The sequence below is a fragment of the Carettochelys insculpta genome, chromosome 2 (assembly GCF_033958435.1).
Source record: "Carettochelys insculpta isolate YL-2023 chromosome 2, ASM3395843v1, whole genome shotgun sequence".
Lineage (NCBI taxonomy): Eukaryota > Metazoa > Chordata > Testudines > Carettochelyidae > Carettochelys > Carettochelys insculpta.
The window spans coordinates 233,950,622-233,977,402 of NC_134138.1; the positions used below are offsets into that span (position 1 = coordinate 233,950,622).

Here is a 26,781-nt window from a genome sequence, read left to right on the forward strand (position 1 = left end):
TGAACTCTATGTCCTGTGAGGGGTCTATCTTTGATTTTGCCAGATTGATAACCAGGCCAAGTGAGGAGAACGTGTTTGCTGTGACGCGTATCATGCGGAGAACCTCCCTTTTCGAGGTCCCTTTGAGCAGGCAGTCGTCCAGATACGGGAAAATAAACACCCCCTGTCTGTGCAGGTAGGCTGACACCACTGCCAAGGTCTTGGTGAAGACTCTGGGGGCCGAGGAAAGGCCAAACGGTAGGACCTTGTATTGGAAGTGTTCGTTGCCCACCATGAACCGGAGAAAACGTCGGTGAGCCGGATGAATGGTTATGTGGAAGTACGCGTCTTGTAGATCGAGGGCTGCGAACCAGTCTCCATCGTCCAGTGCTGTAAGGATGGAGGCAATAGTGATCATCCGAAAACGTTGCTTGCGCAGATACCTGTTGAGGCCACGAAGGTCTAAGATGGGCCTCCAGCCTCCTGTCTTTTTCTCCGTCAGGAAATACCGAGAGTAGAACCCTTTCCCTTGCAGTTGCTCCGGCACCTTTTCCACCGCCCCTATGAACTCTAGGTGGGCCACCTCCTGCCTGAGCCTGGCTACATGGGAGGCCTCCTGGGGGTGGGGCTTGGGCGGGGGTCGCGGCGGCGGGAGCGACTGGAAGGGGATGGCGTACCCCGTGGCTATGATCTCCAGCACCCATTTGTCTGTGGTGATCCTTTGCCACTGGTCGTAGAATGGTCGGAGGCGATGGTGAAAAAGTCGTTTCGGATGATCTTGTGCAATGGTGGTGATGGCGCAGCCCTGGATTTGTATGTCAAACTTGTGGCCTTTGGCCCCGCCCCGAGGACGGACGGCCCTGTTGTGAGCGTCGCCTGGGGGTTCTGTACTGCTGGTGCTGCTGATGCCGCCCTTGCTCGTAACCCCTGTGATACTGGGGGCGCTGTTGCTGGTATTGGTACCGCCTTTGCTGTGGGTAGTACCTTTTCTTTGAGTATGGAGGGGTGTAAATCCCCAGGGTCCTGAGTGTGGCTCTTGAATCTTTACTGGAATGAAGGACCGAGTCAGTTGATTCAGCAAACAGCTTCTGCAAGTCGAAGGGAAGGTCGATTATCTTCGCCTGCAGATCTCTCGGTATGCCCGAGGTCTGGAGCCAGGACTCCCGTCGCATCACCACTGCAGTTGCTGTGGAACGTGCTGCCGTGTCCGCAATGTCCAAAGCAATCTGAACTTCCATCCTCGCAGCCGCGTAGCCCTCTTGCACTATGGCCTTGAGGACCGGCTTTTTGTCCTCTGGAAGCGAGTCCATGAGGGAAGTTAATCTGGCATAGTTGTCGAAATTATGGTTCGCCAAGTGCGCTGCATAATTTGCCATTCGCAAGGTTAAAGTGGAGGAGGAGTAGACCTTTCTGCCGAACAGCTCTAGCTTCTTGGCATCTTTGTCCGTTCCCCCTGTTTTAAATTGAGATGTTTTTAATCTTTGCTGCGAGGACTCCACCACCAAGGAGTTTGGCTGGGGGTGGCTAAACAAGAACTCCATGCCCTTCGCCGGCACGAAGTATTTCTTATCCGCTCTCTTTTGGACAGGCGGAATAGTTGCCGGGGTCTGCCATATGGTAGTGGCGGACTCCAAGATCGCTTCATCAAGCGGGATTGCTACTCTGGAGGAGGCCGGGGAGCTCAAATTTTTAAGGAGCTTATGATGTTTCTCTTGCACTTGTGCTGTCTGGATGCCTTGCGTGAAAGCTACCCTCTTAAACAGCTCCTGAAACTGTTTGAGATCGTCCTTGGGATGGACGTCCCCTAAGGCCGTGGCCTCATCCGGGGAGGAAAACGAGAAACCGCTGGGGTACATTTCTTTGGACCCTTCCAGTTCTTGATGGTGATGGTGCGCCCTCTTGCTGGAGGTTTGCGAGGGAAAATCTCGTGGGTCCACGGCCAGTCCCCCCTGGGATGCTTGAGTCTCCGTCCCCGATCGCGATTGCCCTCGGGGGTACGAGGTAATATGTGGGGATCTGTCCCTGGTAGATTGCCGATGGTGTCCATGCCCCGCGTGGTAGGGACGACCATGGCAGTATAGGCACTGTTCCTGGGAAGGTGACCTTGACCATTCCCTTTGCACGTACCCTGTGTGTCTGGGAGAGGGGGATCGTCGAGACACTGGAGAGAGCGATTTTGCATAATAGTCCAGTGATTCAAATCCCAGGAAGGGCGAGGGTGGTGCCAGCCATGGGGAGGCTGATTGCAGGAAAGGAGAAGGGGGCTCCGGGTAGGCTAGGGGGGGCCCCTGCCTTCTGGTTGGAGTCTGCAACATGAGCGGAGGGCTGTGAGAAAAGAGCTCCACAGCCCTGTCTGGAGAGGGGCTGCAGTGCCTCCTCTTGTGTGCAGCCTTCCCCCTCCCTTGAGGAGGTAACTCCGCCCCCTGATGGGCGGGGGATCCCGGCCCCGTCGGCACCGTGCTAGGCACGCTCGAGGGCGGTGCCGCACGTGCGGAGTCCTTCTGCGCCTGCAGGCTACATGCCTGCGCGCTCTGCACCGCCGGTTCCCCGGGGGTCGGTGCCGCTGCCTGCAGTGCCGCTGGTACCGGCGCTTGCTTAGCCGCCGCCCTGCCTGCGGTGCGGGGCGGCTGGCTGATCATCGGAGGCTGAGCCGCTTCCACGTGGCTCTCCGTGCCGCCGCCGATCAGCTGTTGCTGCGGCTGGGGGCTGCTCGCTCCTCCCGTCCTGCTCACTGTTGCTGCCGGCAGGGATCGGGTTGGAGAAACTTTCCTCCGTTTTTGCGCTGATGGAGTGAGGGAGGCAGCTTTCCTTCTAAGGGCCCCGGAGGGTCCCTCCTGCTGCGGCCGCTCCGGCACGTCTGGCTGGAGGGCCTTGTCAAGAAGCAGCAGTTTAATTCTCATTTCCCTGTCTCTCCGTGCTCTGGTCGTTAATTTTGCACAGAAGGCGCATTTTTGTGCCACATGGGACTCCCCCGGGCACCTTATGCATAGACTGTGCCCATCGGACACTGGCATCGCCTCTCGGCAGGACTCACATTTTTTAAAGCCTGAGGAGGACATTGTTGGTGAGTCTTTGAGTTTGTTTGTGGGTACTTAGCACTTCTTTGTGCTGTTTCCCCGTCCGATGGCCTGCCTCCGCAGGAGGGCTGATGGCCCTAGCTCCCGGCCTCCGGCGCTTGTTACTGGGACTGGCTTGAGCTGTCCCTCCGTAGCTTGTTTGTTTTTTTTTTTTGTTTTGCTTTGTTTTTTTACAAAATAACAACCGGTTACTTATGGTATCCTAAAGAACTGAAAAACTTTAAAGAGAAAACAAATAAAGTCGTTGAATACGCTATGTGGCTTTAGCCTAGTCGGATTCCGTCTGCAGCCGACGGTGGTTGAGAGGAACTGGCGGGGACCGGATCGCGCACATGGCCAGGAGCGCGCCAGGGAGCGGCGCGCGCCGGCGCATGCGCGGTCCGGCAGAAACTGCTTGGAAGATCCGATCTGCGGCGCCGGCCAAGCCGTCACCTATGGTGGAGCACCCACGGGGACACTCGAAGAAAAACCCCTACGTCTGGTACCAGCTCAGCTGCAGGAGTTGCCGGGTCAATGCCAGAAGTTGGCACAGAACTGCCTTAGGACTCCCTTCCGGATTTTCTGTCAGGGTTTACTCCCTTAGCCTTGCTCCTTTCCAGGATAACCCACAAGGCAGTGGGGCATAAGGTAATTGCTATCTCTAGTGATAGAGATAGCTGCCATCTCCAGCAGTTATCAGTACTGATAGATATCTGTCTGAGGCAGCAGTGTTAAGAAACTCCAAATGGCTTCTCTAACAGCCACATGCAGCTGGGAACTGCGCAGCTGGTGACCTTTAACAAATCTAATGGGACCCATGATTGGGTCCTGACCCACAGGCTGGGAATCCCTCCTCCACATACCTACACGACATCATATTTCTGTTGCCAAACTATTCAAATACTTCAGAAAAGTACCTAAACTCAACTGGTTTATGTCAAGTTACAAGCACTTGGAACGAACTGGAGTTCGTTTTACATGTATTTTAATGGGAATTTAGTGTCGCTCATGAGTTTTCACCTACAAGCAGAAATTTGGGAACCAATTGTGCTCATATAATGAGGCATGAGTGTTTTAGCTAAAACACTAGTAGCTAACATATCTAGAGATCTTTTAAAAATATTATTTCCAGCAGCTACCACCTTAGAACAAGCTAAGTCGTTAAGGAAAAGTGCCAAATGAGAACAAGTGGAAGCCTCACAAATTTTGCACTAAAATCTGAATGTATTTAAAGAAAGGCAAAACATTCAAGCAAACCAGTTCATAGAAACGTGGGGGAAAAAAAAAATCACACACATATCCTGGAGTTAAAGTATTTGTTGACTTTTACACCCACACCTCAAATATGGGCTAATTTATTGCATGAAAACATGTGGGAAACTGATAATTCAGAAACTTTTAATTTTTCACAAATAGAAAAAAGTGATTATTCATATTTAAATTTCCTTTTATGTAAGCACAATTCATTTTTACAAGTCTAAGAACATATGAGCCATGATGGAGTACATTATGTTTACTATGAATATAAGAATCCTTTGGACAAGCTGCTGTCTAACAAAACAGAAAGAGCTATGCAATTAACGTCTCTGTATGCACTGATTCACACTCTTAGCCTATAGCCACACTACCGCAGAAGATTGACCTACTCAATGTCAATCTTTGGGGGGGGGGGGGGGTCTGTTTTGCACATGCATGAAACGGTGCTTTCCAGGGTCAAAGTCAATCCTGGAACTCCTTGCGAGAGGCGAGGATTAAAGATTTTTCCATAAAGACAGCTATTGAAGTCCAGCCTTGTTAAGTTGATTTTAGCTACGCAATTGGCATAGCTAAAATTGTGTTAGTGGTTGACTGCTATGTCTAGTGTAGACATAGGCTAACTATGAGTTGTGTACCAGAAGCAGGAGACGCTTAATGGAAGTACTTTATGAACACTACCAAAAATAAAAAGCACAATAATGGGAGTTCATGCTTCAGATTGAAGAGATGCAACTATATATGTAAAAGCTATAATGCACATTCAACTGTTTCAGTCTATCGGATTTCACTATTCAAAAACAATATAATGTACAAACTATAATAAACTATCCTACAGCTCCCTCTGCTGTGCCCTCCTGTTCTACACACTGTACGTTCTTGACCTTTACACTTCAGCTATAGAATGGACCACAGCCATTAAATATAGCCATTGAATAAACTAGGGAACAAGATTATCTCATGCAGAATTAATAATCAGGAAATTTTCTTTCAAGTAACTCAATTCCACTGCATAAAAAAAAACTGATTCACTACTCTTTTAGAAACGTGGTTCACTTTTAGTTATTATGCCACACCGTACAGAAAGCTAGATTAAACATCGAGGTCACCAGCAACTTAACTATTGGTACAACTTAAGATCTAAACTCCTACTAGTGCAGTAAATATATAAACACTCCAACAATGAACTTAAAAAATGACAAATGACAAGTGACCAAACAGAATACCACTTTGTGTTATCTAACAGTTCTTTTAAAGGGGGGTTTACAAAAATATAGAACACTGCTTAACCCTATATTTTAAAAAACGGAGAGAGAAAGACAACCATATTTATGGGAATGGTCTATTATAAAAATGATATAAGGATTATAAAACATGGGCTATTACAACAGTGCTGTGGTATGCATTTTATGATATCTGAATTATTATTCGAGCAGAAATGACAGCAAATTTTCATAATATGTTCCACTTCCAAAAGTAACATAAAAACAGAATATCTTGAAGTTTTAAGTATTTAAAAACATTACTGAAAATGTAAAATGGAATAGAAAAGGAAATTAATAAAGATGCGTTCCCCAGGGGTGCACATCAAAAGAAACACCTAATTTTAATTTAGTCATACTGAGAAAACTCTAATTTGGAATAATACTTTTAATAAATTAGTCCATATTAATTTTAAAAATGCTAAACAGTACATTAAAGGCCCTTAAAAGAAAAAAAAAAATTCTTTCAGTACTGAAGAAAGGAGATAAGCTCAGTGACCGCAAACAAAATTAATGTTAATACCTAACACCCTGGGCACATCAGCCTTTAAAAATACGTTTGTAAGCAGAGGTGGATATAAACACATACTGAGTGTGACAATATTCATCCACTTTTTCCCTCTTCTCTCACCTCCATTTTTATTCTTTCTTCAGTATAAAGATATTCTGTTTTACACACATTATGGTTTTTATATCAGAGAGGAGAAATACAGTAAACTCTCAATTTTACGACTCCGATTTAGAGGACTTAGGAACAAAGGAATGAATCCAAAGTCCGCTGGTGTGCACAAAATCATCCCCCTACCCCAAAAAAGAAAAAAAAGAGAGAGCCTTACAATTGCCACAGCATGTAGGAGCCACCACCTCCTCCACCAGGAGTGGGGCACACACACAGGCAGACTGGCACTCTTGTATGCGCCCCACCCCCTGGGGGGAGGAGCACATGGCGGCTCCTCCTGGTGCACACAGCAAGGCAGCTCCAGCTGTGCAGCAGGGTGCCTCCAGCCATTAAGTGAAGCAGCTCAAGCCATGCCGGCAGGGAGGTCCCTCCAGCCCTGTCGTTGGGGTCCCAGCCATGCGTCAGGATCCAGCAGCTCCTCCAGTGGTGGCAGGTTTCTCTTTTGCAAGCAAAAGAAGGGACTGAGGCTGGGGGAGCCTGGCGGGGATGGATGGGCAGTAAACCCTCACATTTAACAGACTCCTGGGAATAGCAGACACCCCTCCCCCCATTAGTCTGTTAAATCGAGGGTTTATTGTATCAGAAAGACACATTGTTTCTACTGATTTGCAGACATAAAAACCGTGTATAGGTGAAATTCTCTCTTACTGAAGTCAGTTGGAGTTTTGCCATTGACTTCAACAGCGTCAGGATTTCACTCCACACCTAGTGCCTCAGCCAAGTATCTCGGCTTACAGGAACGTAGACAATGTTTGCCTTTAGACAGTTTCATCTATTCAAGCTATGTACAGCTCAATAGGTATATAAAAGAGGGCTGTTATGGCTCCTTCCCCACTCTAGCAAGATAAATGCAGAAGTGGGGGCCAGCAAAAGTACCTTCAAAACCTTATTTACCAGGTTTTGGTATAAACTTCCCCCCAAAAATTCTAAAAAACCTTAGATTTTGGAGATAAAATTCGCTGCCACCACCCAAGTAATCATAAGGAAACCAGGGAGAGACTACTTGGGAAATCTTAGCCCCAAAAGTAAAAACCAGGACACAAACATTAACCAAATACCAAGTTAATAAAAAGAAAAAGAGAGAACTTTCATTACTACAACAATATTCCTGTTGCAGGCCTCATGGCTAGAGGGAAGAGTTACAAAATAAAACACATGGGGAGTCTCCACCATGGGCCTAGAACTTAGTCACAAGGAGAGTAAAAGAACATTTCTAAAAAGTGCACAGACATTAGATCCCACTTCCCAAACCATAAAACAAAGCCTAATGGATTTATCTAAACTTTACCCTACTTACAGAAGATTGGATGGCCTGTTCTTGGAGGGAGCTATTCTGTCTCTCTCTCCCTCATGGCTGGAAAGAAGAAGGAACACAGAACAGAAGAGGAAGGAGCCAAAATTTAATTTTTACCTACATTCCTATAGGCCAACCCCACCTGGCTACGGAGGTTAACCCTTTTATTCCCAGGCTGCTGGCTAACCCTCATGATCATGACAGCTGTGCCAGAGAAAGAAATGTTCAAGCACATGGAATGCTAAAGAAGTATACAGGACAACACAGACTACTCAAGGCTAGAGGACACTATAGTCACAATTGGGTCAGAACCACAGAAGTACCAGAGTAGAAACTAATAACTCAAGCATTTAAATTTTATTTTCAAACAACAAAATACAAGAGACTTAGTTTGAAAGTCAAACCTTACCAGACGATGAAGCGGGTCCCTCATCTTGGTCATGTTTCTCGTGCCATTCCATCATTCGATAGTAGCTGAGCATGACTTCCCAAAGTGCTTTACAGAGGTCAGCAAGACATGGTATGTAGCTGTCTGATGTAATGTGCTACAGAAAAGAAGTAAGGCATGTCAGAACTTGAACAGTTTGGCTCTGTTTTCTGAACAGACAACATAAGAAGCCGCTCTGGCATTTGTTACCCAACATGTGGTTGGAAAGTGCTAAATATTTAAAAGTTTTAGTTTTAAAAGCATTTGAAGGAGTTGCTTTAGGCCATATATTGGTTGAACCATTAAAAATGGACATTATCATCTCTGATTTGGAGGGGAATATATCAATCTGTGAATGTCTACTCAATCCTTGGTTCTCCACAAGGCCTAATTTAGTTTTAATATATGGACCACTGTTTATTAGAAACCAGAACAAGGTCAAAAATCTCTCCAATAATTATCTTAATTGTTTCTCTAGAACAATCAGAATAAAAAGGATGGTAGCATGGTCTATTGTAGAAGTGTGCAAAGTGAGGGATGAGTCCCCTCAAGGGGTGTGAAATTTCTTAAGGGGACACAGCACAATTGGCTGCTGGGTCTCAGGCACATCCATCTCATTAAAAATGTTGAAATATGTTACTGCTTTTATGGATGTGAATTCATATTTATTAATAAAGGTTTTCATTCTACATACTTTCTTACACATGTTGAAAAGGTTTTTATTTTTTATTTTTTTTCCCCCATATGAACATAACCAAAATTTCTGTTGGCTTGGATTACACTAGACAGGTTGGACAGGAAGGTGGCTGATAATTGCAGGGACAAAAGGTGAGACCCAACATAAAAAGTTTGCTCACCCCTGTCTACTGGACAAAGTGCAGGACACAGTCTGGAGATCTAGAGTTTGCCCTTGGCTCTGCCGAAGGTCCACTGGGTGACCTTGCTGAGCAGATTACTCTCTCTCTCTCTCTCTCTCTCTCTCTCTCTCTGCCTCTCTTGCCTATTTAGACTGTATGCTCCTTAAGGCAAATTTTGTATCTTTGCATTTGCAGTGTCCTGTACAGTGGGGCCAGCATGTTGTTTAAAAGCTCTGGCCATCACTGTAAATAAATTATACAGGTAAGTACAGTAAACCCAGAGGTCCACTTTGTTGGGGCCCACTTCTGCTTAGTGCTATGCAACTTTACTAGTTAAGACCTAAGCCAAAGACTGTCATTTGTGTTTTAGGATTTCATTAGAGAGTAAACAATCTTGTAAAAGGTTTTAATTGAATGTTAATTGAATCCAATACCCATGTCTAAACTGGAATTATGCAGAAAGAAACCAAATAGTGGCTGAATTTAAGGAGATGAATGTAAGTGCACCCAGCAACAGTACAGAAATTGCAGAATAAATATGACGAACTCATGCTTAAAAGTTCCCAGCTAGGCCTGAAATAAACACGTAGATTAGGAGAAACAAGTTGTGGTGAGTAGTTCATATCTTTTTGCTATTTCTTTACCCAAAGTAGACTTCTGCAAGTTTAGGTTATGACAAAAGCTAGAACTGCTTTGCAAAGCTTCCTGGGTTGCCACTATACTCCCTTATTGCGCTTCCACAATACCTAAGATTTCATTTTTGATTTTTACTCAAGTTTGCTCAATGCCTGTACAAGGTTTCAAACATATACGGTACCAGTCCACATAAAACACTGTGTCAAAACCTTGGCCATTTTGTTTTAAGCACATAAAATAATAGAATCCACAACTACCTACACTATCATATGTTCATTGATTAATTCTTAGGGATTCTCATCTTTTGATTATCTACTGAACTATTATTTGTGGCTTAGCACTAAAATCTGAAGAAAAATTGGGTACTCATTTGAAAATTAAGTGTGATTTGAAACCAAGTGCTAAACTGGAGAGCTATACCAACAAATGCAGGTGACGATTACTTAAGCCTTTCCCTTTCCTCAAATTTATCAGAAAGAATAATAAGCTGAAGTGGAAGCATACTTCTGTTTTTCTACTCAACCATGTTTACTTGTCTTTCACTTGAGTAATATTCCAGATTATAACACACAGCCCTCAAGCCATTCATACTCACTCACTCTCTGCCAATGATTAAATCCTCATGGGGCTCATGCTTCAAAATTAATATATGTCCCTGGTGAAAGTATCTTGAGACCTCACATTAACAATAATAAAGCTGAAAAGGCCTAATGATTAATTATAATTCTGGATAGATTTCATATAAAATCAACAGCACTGCACACACTATATAAATCGAGAACAAGAAGTCCTGTGGTACCTTATAGACTAACAGATATTTTGGAGCATAAGCTTTCGTGGGCAAAGACCTGCTTCATCACCTCTCAGCCCCAAACATGAAGGAATGACGACACTGTATTAAGATAGCAGAAGACAACTCCTGCTGATGTTATTCACAAACGTCTCATAGACAACACATATAATGCTAAAACAGAGCAAATTTTATTTATATTTAATTGTTACCAGATGCTTAACACAATATAGCAATGATAGGGAAGGAATACAAACAAAAATAGGGAAAGAACAGGCTAAAGAATATTTAAACAAGTTAGCCATAATCAAGTCAGCAGACCCCAATTAAATTCATTCAAGAGTATGTATGGAACTAGTTGAAGCTATTTTGGAACTGTTGGTAACTATCTTTAAGAAATTTTTGGAGCACAGCTGATTTCCTGGAGTGCTCGGGAAGGACAAATACAGTATTAATATCTTTAAAATGGGGAAACAAAAGGACCCAGAGATTTTTTTAGATTGGGAGGGCTACCTTCGATACCTGGAAACATACTGGAACAAATTATGAATCAATATGCAAACATAGATTAAGAGCTATAAGTAATATCCAACATGAATTTCTCAACAGTATGTCAAACCAATCTAGCTTCCTTTTTGACATAGTTACTGGCCTAGTAGATAGGTGGAAGGTGTAGACATGATACATATCCTGATTTTAGGAAGGCTTTTCACTTAGTTTTATAAGATATTCTCATAAACCAGGGTGGGCAAAATACAGCCCACTGGTGGGATCAAGCACGTGGGCCATATCTTACCTGCCCCTGCAACAGACAGTGAGTAATTTCATCAATAAAAAGGCGTGGTCTCTGATGCCTTTCCAAAATTCATGGAGTGGCTCCCCAGCAAAAATTATTGTGCACCCCTGTCCTAAGCAGACTATGGAAATATGCTCTAAGTGAAATGAATATAAGGTCCACCATTAGCTGAAAGACCATACTCAAACAATAGTTATCAAAGGTTCACTTCTAAACTGTGGAGACATATGAAGCAGGTTCACACAGAGGTTTGTCCTGGGTCCAGTACTATTCAATATTTTTATTAATGACCTGGATATCCAACTTGGGAGTATGTTTATTAAGTCTGTACATGACAACAGATAGGAGGACTTGCTAACACGTTAGAGGACAGGATTAGAATTCAAAATTACTTTGGAAATTTTTAAGAACGGGTAAGAGTAGACAAACACCTTTCAGGGATGGTCTACGTATACCTGACCCTGCTTCAGTATGCGTGGTAGACTAGGTGACCTTTCAATGCTTCTTCCAACTCTACAATTCTATTGGTTTTATCATTTTATCTAACTAAGCAAGCTACCCTGCCATTACTATTGGTTATGTATTCCTCTATTACTGCTCCTAACTGGTTACATAAGTTGCTCAGTGTTGTTAAGAACAGTTTGTAGGCGGTTCCCACTGATGCCAGCATAGCCTAGTGGCAAGGCCCCTTGTGGTGCAGGGAGGCCTGAGGTGTGGGTCTTCAGCCCACACCCTAGAGGCTGCAGTTTTAGTTTGGGGCGTGGCCCCGAGAGTCTAGTTTCCCCTCGGGGCGGGGGTGGGGGGAGCGTTTCTCTGGGATTCTCCCCCACTCTTTGCTGGGTGAATGGTTTGGAGGCTTTGTCCTCCAGTGGTCAACACCGTGGCAGCTCTGACTCAGACCCTGCATATGTCAGAGCCAGCTCCTGCCTCTTGACTGGTCAGCCCTGAACTGCACTAGCTTCTCTCCTTTTATGCTGCCTCCAGGCCTAATACTTGCTGCAGGTGAACCAGGGTTGGGCTAATTGGGCAAATAAACAAGCTCTGTTTAACCCCTGCCCTGCCCAGCCTTCCTCTCACTCTCTTACACAGCTATACTTCACATCAAAACTGAATGCATTTCATTCATGAAGGGACACAGAATGATATGGATTGATTGGTGCCATATGAAAGTAAATAATCTTTCAAAACTATTGCTGGGTTCAAAACTCATAATGTTACTTCTAACAATAGGCACATTAGTGCTTTAGACACTTTAATGTGCTCCTGGAATAATGAAGTTTCAAGGTGGTCATGCATTATTAGAAACGTAATCCATTTTGATTGAATAAATCCATATAAATGGCACTAAGTATGTGGGGAACCATGCTGGTCTATTCACTGACCAGTAACCATAGCGCTTCTAGCATAGTTGGCAAGAACAATATAAAAACATACTAACACACCATGAACTAAGAACAAAAACAAGCCTTCCAGATCTCCACACAGAGATGCTTCAACTTCCAGACAGCCATCAAGCTTAAAAAGACAGCGGTACAGATTAGGTCCCAAAATAAATCCATTTTCACAAGGCAAATAAGTAAAATGAACAGCTGAATTTATTTGAACTAGACTCAGGCAAACAAATTTATAGGGAACATATTTCAAAGCTTGTCTGCTGCACAGCTAATCAATAAAAAAGGAGGACACGTAGCAGTCAGGACAAAATATGCCTAGAGAACAAACAAGCTCAGTAAGGAAATTAACTGAAAGACAGATAAAAGGACGCTGGCCTGCAATACATGGCAAAGAACAAGCTAAGAGAAAATAATGCTTTTCACATTAGCATGCACTCAAAACCTGACTTTGGAACAATGGTGAGTTATGTATACATATAAAACGAGGTTTCTCAAATTGAGGTTTGGGATCCTTACTTATTTACTACATGGGGGTTGTGAACTGTCAACTTTCACCCCAAAACCCGCTTTGCCTCCAGCATTTATAATAGTGTAAAATACAAGAAATATTTTTAATTTGTAAGAGTCACATCCAGAGGCTTGCTATGCAAAAGGGGACACAAATATAAAAGTTTGAGAACCACTGGTACAAAAAAATAAATAGATAATATACATTATGGTGGAGTCCGTGCAAAACACAAACTTTTTTTTTTGCGCGGGGCGGGGGGGGGGTGGCAAACAAAATGAATTCAAGAAATTTTGAAAACAAAATTTTCTCAAACTTTGATAGCCTCATCTGGGACTCCAGCAATCACTATTCCAGAACGACAAAGTGTACTTGAGGAATCTGCAAGTGCTATCATAGCATACGAAAACTACAAATTCAGCATAAATGTTTGTTTTACAAGCAAAAGTTCTGAATTTAATTCCCAAACATACATCAGAGTCAAATGGGTTTAGCAGAAAAACTTACAGGAGGGGGTGGGGAAAAAAAAAAACTAAACACATAGTAAATCTACACCAAGGATTTAAAATTTAATATGACTGAAAATTTTTAAGTTGGACCAAGTAGCCAGTAGCTGATCACCTACTTTTGTGTTAAACGTTTCATAATTTGACTTTGTGGTAAACACACAGGTTAAAAAAAAAAAACCCTCATCAGATCCCGATGGCCTCCAGTTGGTTTCTGGCCAATAGAAGCGCAGAGATTTTGCTGGGGGGTGGGAGCAGTGCATGAAGTTTCCCCGTCGCCTCAGCATCTGTAGCAGAGAGCTATATGGAGCAAGCTGGACTGATCTGGGGCTGCAACAGGCAAGGAGCCTGCCTCAGAGGGCTGTTGGCTGGGAGCCACAGACATAAGCTACTTCCTCCCCCCCACCCCGAATCCCTAGGTCACAACTCCATCCCAGAGACCACGCACACATCCCTCAAGACCTTTCCCCAGGTCAGAATTCTCTCCTGCACCCATAGCCCCTCCCTGACCCTGCACTGCAATCTTCTGCCCCAGATCACAACCCTCTCCTTCACCCAAACTCCCTCTCAGACCCTCCCACTCTCACCTGCACTCCAGTCCCCTATCCCAAAATCCCTTCTACACTGACCTCCGTCCAGACCACGCATCCCCTCCATATAGAGGTACAGCCCTTGACCACTTACCAAAATCTTTGAGTGGTCTGCCATCAAAAATGATTGCCCACCCCATACTAGGTCCTTGAGATATAAAGGTTTTACTTAGGAAATGAAAAATGTGTTTTAAGAATTTTAAATCAAATACTTCAAGAGAACCATCACCATAGTAATTGTGCCTTAAATACGGGGGTGCCTTTTGCTGTGAAATCAAATCACTTTATACAGACAACCGGATACCAACCTTCGAAGTGCCACATAACTTGAAAATATCAGCTATTTGCTTTATTCACAAAGAAAATAAGTTAGCTAATGACACATGAAACCATGCTGTAATTCAGAGAAGGTAAGCGATTTTAAGAAAATATGGAATTGAGAATTTCTACTAACTTGTAAACCTTTCTAAATATTAAGCATATAAGCAGGAATGGGGCCTACTAACAATACCTAGTTCAACTGAGAGCCTGAAAGAAACCAGACCCAGCACATCACTACAGTCTGCAAACTTCATTAAATTAGGTAGTTGCAAATGCCAGCAAAGAAAGGGAATCACTATAGAGGATCCTAGAAAGTCTTAGAAAGGAGAGGAAACCACAGAATTCAACTTTAAAAATTGATGAGGATTTTTTTTGTTTGTTTGTTTTAAATCAGAAGTTTAAAAGAATGAAGACCCATGAAAAAGCAGGGCACTTAGAGACAGTATAATCTATTGAGGGGTCTCAAACTCCCACTCCACAGGCCATCTATGGACTGGAGCATATTCGCAATCTGCCCAGCAGACCCAACAGTGCAGGTGGTGGGGAGGAAGGAAAAGGACAGAGGAAGGGTCAGGTGGCCAAACTCTACCCCCAAAGCACTGCAACTTCCTCCCCCCGCCCCCCTCACATCCCATCCTGTTCCCCTCATGGTGCCCCATCAACTATGGGTCCCAGCCTTGAGGAATACTGGGGGTGGGGGGAAAGAGTCCTAGTACAGGGTGCCACAAGCAATCAGCCCCTCCAACCCCTGGGCACAGCGGCAGGGCCAAGGGGAAATGTTGTGCACTCAGCAGACACTTGCTCCGCTCCCCTGTGGCTCCTGCTGCCACAGGAAGTGCAGGGTGGGTGGGAGAGAACTTGATCACTGCTGCCACCTCGCACCAGCTCCCCCGCCCCACCCCCCTGCTTACTCCTTAGTGGGAAGGAGCAGGACTTGGGGGAACAGGTTCAGAAATATCCCTCCCCAGCCCACTGGGTCTCCTAGGCCAGGTTGCAAATATGCTTCAGGTCAGAATTTTGAAACTTCTGCTCTACTGAACAAAGCAAAGAATTTTGTGTCTTGAGTCTTTTCACCATACTGTGCCTCCATTTAGGTGTATAATGGAAACGCCATCCACTATCAATCCCTATCCCTTCTCTACTCCAGACTTATAGGTTATGGTGGAGGTGGTGACCCTGATGGGATAAGCCATTGCTTTCCTCTGAAGGGGCTTTGAAAAGCAGATTCTCAGCACTGCAGATCATAAGTCTGTGCACCTCTCTACAAAATATATTTCTGACCTGAAATCAACATGACAGTGTCCTCTTAAGAAAAGTTTTAAATGTAAGAGTGTTTATTAGTTAAAGCTAAGCAATTCCAGAACACTTCTAAGAAATGAAAGAGGTAGCATAATAATCAGCAAAAGAATTTTAATCTTTAATCTTTTGCTAGTACACTTTGATTTAATAGACTGTTTGAAGGAGTTGGTCCAAAGTTTGAGTTAGTCAAGGTTTGGTCAAGCATGAGAATGTTTGAGGGCTTGGTCTGCGATACACAATTTATTTTTAATACCTTCACTCTAGAAACACAAATTTGACATTTCATGTCAATATCCAGTTGAACTACAGTAATTCTGAGCTTACCAGTGTTCCACTATTTCTTCAAAGAGTAATGAAATTGCTCAAGCAGTATCCACACCCGCCCCGCCCCCCTCTTCTAGAAGGGGCATGGTAATGAGCAGAGCATACACCGCAAATGCGGCAGGGATTAAAATATCTCATGCCTCATTAGCATATCCCCATGAGATCTTGCTTCCAGATGATCTCCTTCCTGAAGAAAAGCTGCCATGTAGACAGGGGGTCCTTCCAAAGGACATCCCCATTCCAGAAAACCCTTCTTCTGCAAGATCTTCCAGAAGCCAGATCTCACAGGGATATGCTAATGAGACGCAAGATATTTTACTCTGCGCCTCATTTGCATCTTCCGCTTCACTCATTATCACATCCCTTCCGGGATGGGGGTGGGAGTGCAGATGCAGCTTCATAGTTCAATGGCATGCTCACAAACGAAGCAAGGTAAAATGTAAACTGAAAACAGCATTTGAAGCAATCAGTTTTTCTAACCAAATATTTGAGAAATTCCCGGTATAAATGCTTCCTTGAGGAAAGAAAATAATGTGTAAAAATATAATTAGGAAAACCAAAAAAACCCAGGCTTCTCAATCTCCCTATTGCATCCATATATGGGCCTATCTTTGGTTTGCTGGAATGGGCACTATGGGCCTGATTCAAAATTAGGAGAAGATTCCCAGGTAGTTCAGTCAGCATTGCATCAATCCTTAAGTGAAATGCACTATGCCTACTGAATGAATGCCTGATCCTCAGACCATTTAAGTCCATGTCAGTACATCTATTATTTCAGTGGTGCAACCTCAAGCACTGACAGAAGTAAGAAGTGCTTCTTTGTGGTCCACAATATTGGGGTTGTTTTTTTGTTTGTTTTTGTTTTTTTTTTTTAACAACACAAATGAAGGTTTGAGTGTATGATCTCACTTTGGAATCTCAAAGAACCAAGTATGTTACTTTAAATCCACAGTATATTGATGGACTCATCACTCAAACTCCACGCAATTTTACTGAGCGTAATACTAAAAGCTGAAATTAAAATCACAGACACACCCACACAGAACCATAAATGAGATGTTACATGCGATGAAAAAGGCATGCAAACACTACATAAGACAACCATGTTGTCACGTACTGTGCAGAGGTCTTTGTACTGTAGCTTCTGAAATTTGGTGTCCGAGTTTCCTGCACACAACTCTACATATCCAAGAACGACTTGAAACACAGTGTTGTGAATGGCCTGAGCGAAGTGCATATGTAGCTGATCCATTGCTGTCTGAAAAGAAAGGAAACGCAGAAGAGCATTAATTTGATTAGTTGAATCTATCTAGCTATATACCAGATCTTTATGTCCTTTTCAGAGTCACTGGTTTATTGGATACATTGGCCTACCTTGTAAGCATGACCTAAATTCTTTGTTCGTAGATGCATAAACTTAGTATTTGGCTCTGGTAAAATATATGTTGGTCAACCAAGCCCACATTACCATGCAGTCTCCAAGGGTCTGTATAATTTCATCAGTCCTTATTATGTACCACTTCGCTTTGTGTTACCAGCAATTTTACATTTTTTGTTTTCCAGATCTTTAGTAAAAGGAGTGAATAGCAGTGGACTGAGTACAAAGTGTAGAACCCTATGGGATCCCACGAGAAAAAACAAATTGATCACTAGTTCCCATTTACAATTTTTTTTAAAGTTTTGTCATCTAACTTCTTTTTACATTGCATTCCTGTGAATTACATTGATGTTGAAGATTTTTTTTTTCATGGCTACGTCTACACGTGCACCCAACTTCGAAATAGCTTATTTCGATGTTGCGACATCGAAATAGGCTATTTCGATGAATAACGTCTACACGTCCTCCAGGGCTGGCAACGTCGATGTTCAACTTCGACGTTGCTCAGCCCAACATCGAAATAGGCACAGCGAGGGAACGTCTACACGCCAAAGTAGCACACATCGAAATAAGGGAGCCAGGCACAGCTGCAGACAGGGTCACGGGGCGGACTCAACAGCAAGTCGCTCCCTTAAAGGGCCCCTCCCAGACACACTTTCATTAAACAGTGCAAGATACACAGAGCCAACAACTAGTTGCAGACCCTGTATATGCAGCACGGACCCCCAGCTGCAGCAGCAGCAGCCAGAAGCCCTGGGCTAAGGGCTGCTGCCCACGGTGACCACAGAGCCCCGCAAGGGCTGGAGAGAGAGTCTCTCTCAACCCCCCAGCTGATGGCCGCCATGGAGGACCCCGCTATTTCGATGTTGCGGGACGCGGATCGTCTACACGTCCCTACTTCGATGTTGAACGTCGAAGTAGGGCGCTATTCCCATCCCCTCATGGGGTTAGCGACTTCGACGTCTCGCCACCTAACGTCGATTTCAACTTCGAAATAGCGCCCAACACGTGTAGACGTGACGGGCGCTATTTCGAAGTTACTGCCGCTACTTCGAAGTAGCGTGCACGTGTAGACGCAGCTCATATCAGATCATGCAGGACTAAGCCAAATACCTTACGGAAGGCTAAGTACATTATATTAACAGTTACATTAACACACAAAAAATTACATCTACTTTGACTAGACTATCTTCCATGCAAATGCATTCAGAGGCATTAAATATAGTGACACCTTTAATATTTACTGAATGTATCCCTATCACATTTTCCATGATTCTGTCCGGAATCTAGATCAAGCTTACTATATTATGGGCTTGTCTACACTACCACTTTCCTTCGAAGGAAGGATGGTAATTAGGGTGTTGGGAGTTTACTAATGAAGTGCTGCCGTGCAGAGGCAGCACTTCATTAAGTGAATTCTCCCCCGCGGCAACTCCGAAGTTTTAAACTTCAGAGTACCGGCACGTGTCTAGCCGCGGCTCACCCGCCGGTATTTCAAAGTGCCGGGGCAACTTACTCAGGAGTAAGGGGACTTTGAAGTTGCCCCGGCACTTTGAAATACCGGCGGGTGAGCCGCGGCTAGACACGTGCCGGTACTCTGAAGTTTAAAACTTCGGAGTTGCCGCGGGGGAGAATTCGCTTAATGAAGTGCTGCCTCTGCACGGCAGCACTTCATTAATAAACTCCCAACACCCTAATAACCATCTTTCCTTCAAAGGAAGGTGGTAGTGCAGACAAGCTCTATCATTTCCTGGGTCTTCCCATACCCTTTTTAAATGCTGGTAACACACTTGTTTTTCCAGACATCTGAAACTTTCAAAGGGTTTCAAGGTTTGTTTAAAAAAAATAATTAGCCATTATTTTAATATAATTATGTGAAAGTTATCTGATCCTGCAGAATTAAAAAAAAAGTGTTTAACTTATTGATTGCCTTTCATCTTCCTCCTCAGTTACTGAAGGAAGAGAGTAAGATATAAAATATTATGCTTCTTTCCAAACAGGAGAGAAAAACAAATAATCAATGGGATCACTTTTTGACAAGTCTATCTTGAATTAGATAATCTAAACAGTACGAAAAACAAATTCCTTAAAAAGGTTTTGGTACAGGTTAAACCTATGAAGTCCAGCACCCTAGAGACCTGATCAGTGCCAAACTCAGTACTGGAGCCAAACTACAGAAGGTCAATATTATCTAGCAGTATTGCCAACATTTCCATGGCTTACTGGACTCTTAGAAGACATTTAGGGGTAAATTAGAGTTAAACAACAGCATACAACACTACGAGAAACCCTGTGGCACTTTATAGACTAGCTGATTTATTGGAGCATAAGCTTTCATGGGCAAAGTCCCACTTGCTCCGATAAATCTGTTAGTCTATAAAGTGCCGCAGGACTTCTTGTTTTTATAGATACAGACTGACACAGCTAACCCTCTGATACTTAGCACACAACACTGAGAGGCAGGATTGGTAGAGGTAAACAAACTTCATGGGACCACAGGAAAGTTGGCCACACCCCAGATCAGTGGACATTTGGCTAACTATAATCATGCCAGGCAATGGATATTGCAAGATTAGAGAAGTTCAACCCGTACTAAAGTTATCCAAAACAAAGAGTAATTAAAATAGACTTCACTTTGTGCCCTGCATACACTGTCATGTTTTTCAGGACAAGTCTAGTACTGACATCTTTAAAATAAAAATATACAGTAAACTCTTTCATATCTGCCAACTCTGGGACTGGGAGGCTGACGACTATTCAAATATTCTGGATAATACAGAGCTATACCCAGCAATGCATAATACTAAAGAAAAACAAGATTAGATACTAAGAAACAAACAAATGTATATGGAGTACTTTATTTACCAGCAACAGTAGTATTGTACACTGTAAACTCATACTGTATTTGCTGCATTTATTTTGTATTTACTTCCACTATACTGTACTTATGGAAAATGTAACTAAAATTTACTTACGTTTAAATGCCGGTTATTTGAGAGTTCCAGATAATAGAATGCCAGATATGAAAGAGTTTACTTTAGTATCAGTACTGTCAGTTAAGAAAAAGAGTTCCTGTTTTGTAACATGTGTAGGTTCTAAAAATACTATTTGCTATTTCATTCTTCTGATGAGAAAGTTCCCACAAATTAGTCTCAAACACATTACACTTTAGAACCACAAAGGGGTTGGTTACACTTACTTTTGAAACCTAGCAGTCAAGATATGAGTTCATTTTTCCAAATACATTTTAAAAATTTACAGAACATCAATAGAACAGTAAAGCTGAATTAATCTTTTTCCTGACATGATGGCTCATCTTTGAATACTGTTAGACTTTTGAAGCATGCTTTCAATTAATAAATTAAATCAGACGAGCACCAAAAATAATCTATGTACTCTTGAAAAAGTACATTGCTGACATAATAAAACATAGTCAAAAAAGCCAGGCCCCCCTGCACACCACCCCCACACACATTTAAAAATTACCATTCTAATGTCAACCAGGCCCCACATGTTGTCAGATAAATCAACAAATTCACAACCAGGAAGAGCTGGACTAAATCCTTACCTCATCCCCAGAAGAACACAGAGAGCCACTTACTTTGTATTTTACCTATCCTTTTCCCTAGAGGGTTGTTTTATTGGTAAACCAGAGACAACGTCATCACAATTCAAACTTCTACCAAACACTCTTCTTCAAGATTATTCATTAATAAGGTTTCTCTTCAGAACATCCCCAGTCCTAATTTCCTCAAGTTCTTAAGATTCACTCCTGCCTCCACTACTCATTACCACAACACTCCAATAACTACCCTCTACCTTAATTCAATGTGACAAACAAACAAACAAACAAAAAAAAAAGAGTTCTGCATTCCTAATCAAAGGTCTTAGATGAGCGAGATGGTTACATAAACGGGCTTTAAAGTCAGTTGCAACTTCCACTATGGAATAACTACAACAGCTCTATATTGACTACAGGAGACACTTTGCATTAACATCCAACCTGTCACAACAAATAGCAGCATTACAAAAGTCTTTATAAGCACATAGTCAACAAGACAGAGCCCTGTTAAAAAAATACATTTCCAAAATAGCCTCTGCCAACTTTATATTTGGGCAGCACTGTTCTTCATATTTTACAAAGAAAATAAAATACTAACCTGTGTCTTTCCAAGAAGTCTGTAAGCCTGCTGCACTTTGGTATAATGATTGATATCAAAGTTCTTGCATATTTTGGAGAGAGCTACATCTAACTGTTCCTAGCATAATTAAAAGGAAGAAATGTTAAATATTGAACATAAGGAATTAAAGGAGTTAGTTTACTACAATAGGAGGTTCCAGTCCATATTTCTTATGGGGCTGGTAACACCACCTATTAACCTAGCCCAACACTTCCCATTGTAAGTCCATGTTTTCAGCTGTTTTAACACTCAAACTTAATTACGTTAGACTCAAATTTTCCAGCCCACGTGACTGCCTCAGGCTGAATTAGTTGGCAGTATTTCAGCCAAAATGGCTTAGCCATTTCCAAGACTGAAACCAGTGAAAAATATATTTTGTGCATATTAAAAAGATTTGGTAGACTTCTTTAAACAGTTCTACTGCCCAACACTGTGGAGCAGGGACTTGTAATTTGGTAGAAGGGAGAGGTCTTCATTAGGGATGTAAAATCCCATTTAATTCATTAACCGGTTGAATGCTAGGCTTAGCCAGGCTCAAGTGGCACCCTCTGTCACAGACGAGGCAGCTCCAGCTGCACTAGAGCCCCTCCACCCCTGGTGTGCTGGGGACCAGGGCTGCTCTGGCCCAGCTGAGTGTCCCTGCCCACGGCACTGCCAGGGCATCCCCCATCTATGGTGGTCCAAGAGTGCCACAGGCAGGGGCACTCCAAGGTGCAAGGGAGCTACTGCTGGAGCAACATCCCCAGCTGCCCCTTCCCCCATTCTGCTGCCACTCCCCACCATGGCCACTGTGAATGGAGACTGCTTCAGATGAGCTGGAATGCGCCTCTGTCTGAGATGGCCCCATGGGGCTGGAGTAACCCCCTGCCCATGACAGGCAAGGGGCTGCTCCAGCCCCTACCAGTTAATCAGTTTAACATACCTAGTCTTCAGACACGTGCCTTTTACATTGCCCATAAAAAAAAAAACAACTAAATTTGGCAAAGTTATAAACATTTAAAAAAAAAAAAAAAAGCAATTTGCACATGCTCAATAGAGATAGGTTACAGCTTCACAGCTGAAATCTCCAAAGATGCCACGCACACTGCGCATGCTCCAGGCCTGGGAGCAAGCAGGACTTCCTCTGCAATTGCAGCCAGGAACCAGAACTTAAAGATGTCTCTCCTGTGCTCTCAGTACTCCTCAATTCTGATGCCAAGAGCACCTTCTGAAGGAAGACGTCTGACTCACACGCAGAACGAAAAAAGAGCTGGATACCAAATGCAGAAGGGAGTAAATCGGGAAAAAAGGGACTAAGGATACACAACTTGAAATGGAAATTTTCAGGCTGCTGAAAGGGGAAGGAAACTGGAAGCGAGAGATGGGATGGAGTAATACAGACACAGAGAGCAGAAGGGAGAGATGAAGAGAATGAGCTGAAGATTTGGACCATCACTGAGAGAATGGGAGTTTTGATTCATAGATTTGTGTAAGGCCAGAATGGAATATAGGATCATTTACTCTGACCTTGAAGCAGACAGAACCAGAGCAAATACAAAGCTAAAATCGAACCACATTTTCCTTTTCTTTTTAACACAGTATTTGCCCATTTCTATTTCTGTGTGAAAGAGTCACACTGACTAACCTGTCAAATGCACAATATAAATTAACTGAAAAGAATGGAGAATTTCTCTCTTATTCTCCAGATATATTCATCTTAAATATTATTTGGTTAACAAAAACAAAATCAGAAAAAGGCAATTTTGAACTTGACATTGTCCTTTGAAGTAGCAGACTACTGAAATACATGAGAAGGAACAGAAGCACCTGACAAATCTAATTGCCGTTAGTAAAAGGTTAACCAGATGAACAAGAGTCTCAGGTAATTGATATCAACACTCTATGAAGCACAGTCTGTCCTTATGATAATCTTCGCCATGTTAACATTTACTAACTCCAATGTTTGAAAAATGATTTATTTTTCTTTAACAGGAACAGAAGGGAGATAAGGACATCTGGTCAGGGCACAGCCAGAATGTGCTTCTACCAAAACAGAGATGAAGGGAAGGACAGTTTCTGAAAAATTACACTCACATCTCTATAAGTAAGAGTTGGGGGACAGGGAGAAATAGTTTCGGATAGAACCAAAAAGGGGAGGTACCACTCCCAGTGAGAGAAAGGAATGCATACCAAAAATGCCTGTGCTAGCCTCCCCACCCCTTCAGGTTTGCTGTATCCCTGTGGCTGACTAAGGGAGAGAAGGCGGAATTGTAGCTGATTACCTCCCCCAAAAACAATTTAAAAACTTCTCCCTACATTTCAGGTGCCTTTTTTCCTTCAGCTGTCCTGCCCGCCCTCCTCCCTGTAATTCTAGATAGTGAAACGTTTCTAGGATACTGTGGGTATGACCAATTGCCGGTTTTTTAAAGATGAGGAGAGAATTTTCTTTCACTGGGCCAAAGTGGCTAAATCCCAGTGGGTTTTCAACCTTCTCACAGCATTGTAGAAGTACTGGAGGAATAAAGACAACTAGGACGAAGAAGTCTAATTGTTGTTTGTTGTACCCTGTGGCCACTGTCAAGTGTGGATAAAAGCTAAAAAGGGCCAAGTTCCCATAGATAAATAAGACCCAAGATTTCACTGGTAGAATCTGAACTGGTAAGGAGGAAGACAAAACTGAAATCTTTGCAGATAAATATGTCCCTCTTATATCCATTTCCACTAACTTTAGAGGACTCAGAAGTGAGCTGAGTCCCAGGCATGAGGGGTTGGCAACGGGTCTACCCCAAACTACTGCTTATATGGTGAGAGCCTTGAAAGCCCATATTGTACTCAGTAAAATGGCTGGTAGGAAGCTTTACAAAGATGAGGGACAATGTAGAGGTGCATGCAACCTTCTCAGCAAATTAATTCAAAAGTAACACATGAGGAAAAGTTAGTTGCTAATAAGAATCTTGTCAGGTAGGAATAAAAACAGCAAGTCAGTGAAAGAGAAGTGAGTAAATGAAAGCTGAGGGAATACAACAAAAGTATGCCTAGCCTACGTTAAAAGGGAAAAAACACAAGCAACGTTAACCCAACAAGTTTTTTTAATAATTTCTGTAGAGAAGACAGCCATGGAGGGAAAACCCATTTCTAGAAGAAAATAAAATGAAGATTCTATGGAGGTTTTAGAAATGTATCAAAAAGACCAGAAGGGAAACAAAAAAAAATACTCCATCTACTTCTAATATGCACACAAATCTGACTTTTCACAAAAATAGACAGAGTGCTAAATTCCAGATAAATGGACCTTCTTCTAACTGCTTTAAAATTAAATGGTGGCATATACACATCAGTTAAATATGGAGGCCACAAATATAGTTGTCATGTTACTGTGAGTTTAACTTGGTGCACACAATTTCATATGAATTGTGATGTCTAAAGAATTACAAAGAGAGACAATCCTGTAAAGTAATTCTGATGTTCAATAACTGCTAGCTCCAAATATTTTAATTAGGAAATGTAAACAGAAATATAAAAATATTCAGTATTACAAAAATCCAAACACTAAATTCTTACCTCTATTTGTTCCAAAGTGTCTTGCAGTTTTGAATTCAATTCACTAGTAAGAAAATAAAATCCTGATATTACAGTTGTGTTTAAAACCAAACTAGTAATTCACAGTAAGGCTTCATGGCAAGAACACTGTTTTTAAAAGTGTATACCTGTGGTAACATCATGCAACTTTTATAATAGTATGCATCTAAAACCATTCATCTGGCACTAAACGCAAAGTTTAGTCCAGTTACATTAGTAACCCTATAGTTTTGATGGAGGGACTCTTCCCTGGTTTAGCCAGTTAGCATTAATTAGTATTTGCACTGGCAATGAAAAATAATGTAATTAGGGTAGCACAAGCAATAGTATCTAGAGGCTCCAATCAGAACCAGGACACTATTGTGCCAGGTATGCAGAACAAAAACACGCACAGGGAACTTTCAGAAGGGGAGACCCAAGCACACACTCTCTTTCTCTTCCACTCTCTCTCCAGGTTATGTGCTAACAGTACTGAATCCAGCAACCGAACCTGCAAAAACAACTCCTCTACCTATCCAGACTCCCAGTGAAGTCACTGGGCACAAGTCCCCTAGCACAGATCAGACTGCAGAATCAGAACCTGAAGATGCCAATAAATAAATGTTAGCTATAGAAGATCGATACATTTAGATATGCACAGAACTTTATTCCAAGTTGAGAAAGTAAAGGTCAACTATCCCCATCCATATCCTACATCTAGCATTTACAACATGCAAGTTCCCAACTAACTATTTAAAAGTTTTTTTGGTTTTTTTTTGGTAAAAAAAGCCCAGCCAGTTTCTGCCTCCCACCCTCTGCCTGCCTGCCAGGGATCCCATGGCTGGGGATGCTGAGGTGCCAGTACTCAGTACTGGCAATACTGACACAAAAAAAGCACTAACAACATTTACCAAAATACATCTTTCCAGAAACCAAGCATGAAAAATTTAAAGCTAACAGTAAAACTTATGCCTGGATTTAAAAATACAAAAGGTAAAGTAGTTCTAACAGAAAACAAGACAACAGTTATGTTGAAAGACTCAATTAAGGATGGAGATTTTAGAAAGTGACATATGTCAAGGAATGTCTTTTTGCAAGAAAAAATTATCCTTCACATGAAAAATGTTTTTCTCTAACTTGACAGAATTTGTACAGCTACAGTAAGTGCATCCATTTAAATTCACTGAACTCTGGAAACAGTTTTAGTTAAGCTAGTGAGCCATCTCCTCCCTCCTGACTATGGAGAATGGAAAAGCACAGAGCCACAGAATACTAGAACTGGAAGGGACATCAAGAGGCCATCAAGTCCAGTCCCCCACCCCATCTGCACAGCAGCACCATACACCAGCTGTATCATCACTGTTAGATATTTATCCAACCTGCTTTTAAATATCACCAAATGATGGACTTAGGATGTTTTTCCTAATGTCCAATCTAAACCTCCCTTGCTGCAATTTAAATATTCATTCTCATCCCATGAATGGCCAATGTAGAATAATTTTACTTTACCCAGGTTGGTAAAAGCTTGATTAAATGGGATTTCCCCCAAGAACACCTGTCAGAATAGAGAAGAGCCACTTTTTTTTTTTTTTGGAGGGGCGCGGGAGGCAGGGGGTAAGGCAAGTCACCTCCAATACAATAGTCTATCCAGAAGGCTCTACAAGCTGCAATCAATATAGCCAATAAAACAGAGAGAGACAGAGAGAGAGACAGAGA

The 26,781-nt window shown here is 42.6% G+C and overlaps 1 protein-coding gene across 3 annotated transcripts in view; it reads right to left on the bottom strand.

The window, feature by feature from the left end:
- Positions 1–26,781, bottom strand: part of VPS50 (VPS50 subunit of EARP/GARPII complex) — a 184,277-nt gene that overhangs the window by 110,813 nt on the left and 46,683 nt on the right. For all 3 annotated transcript variants that reach the window (XM_074984736.1, XM_074984735.1, XM_074984734.1), the window contains exons 10-13: positions 25,069–25,111; positions 21,508–21,606; positions 17,087–17,227; positions 7,934–8,069 (exon numbers count right to left, since the gene is read on the bottom strand). In XM_074984736.1, coding sequence (XP_074840837.1) covers positions 7,934–8,069; positions 17,087–17,227; positions 21,508–21,606; positions 25,069–25,111 — 419 coding nt within the window. The remainder of the gene's footprint in view (positions 1–7,933; positions 8,070–17,086; positions 17,228–21,507; positions 21,607–25,068; positions 25,112–26,781) is intronic.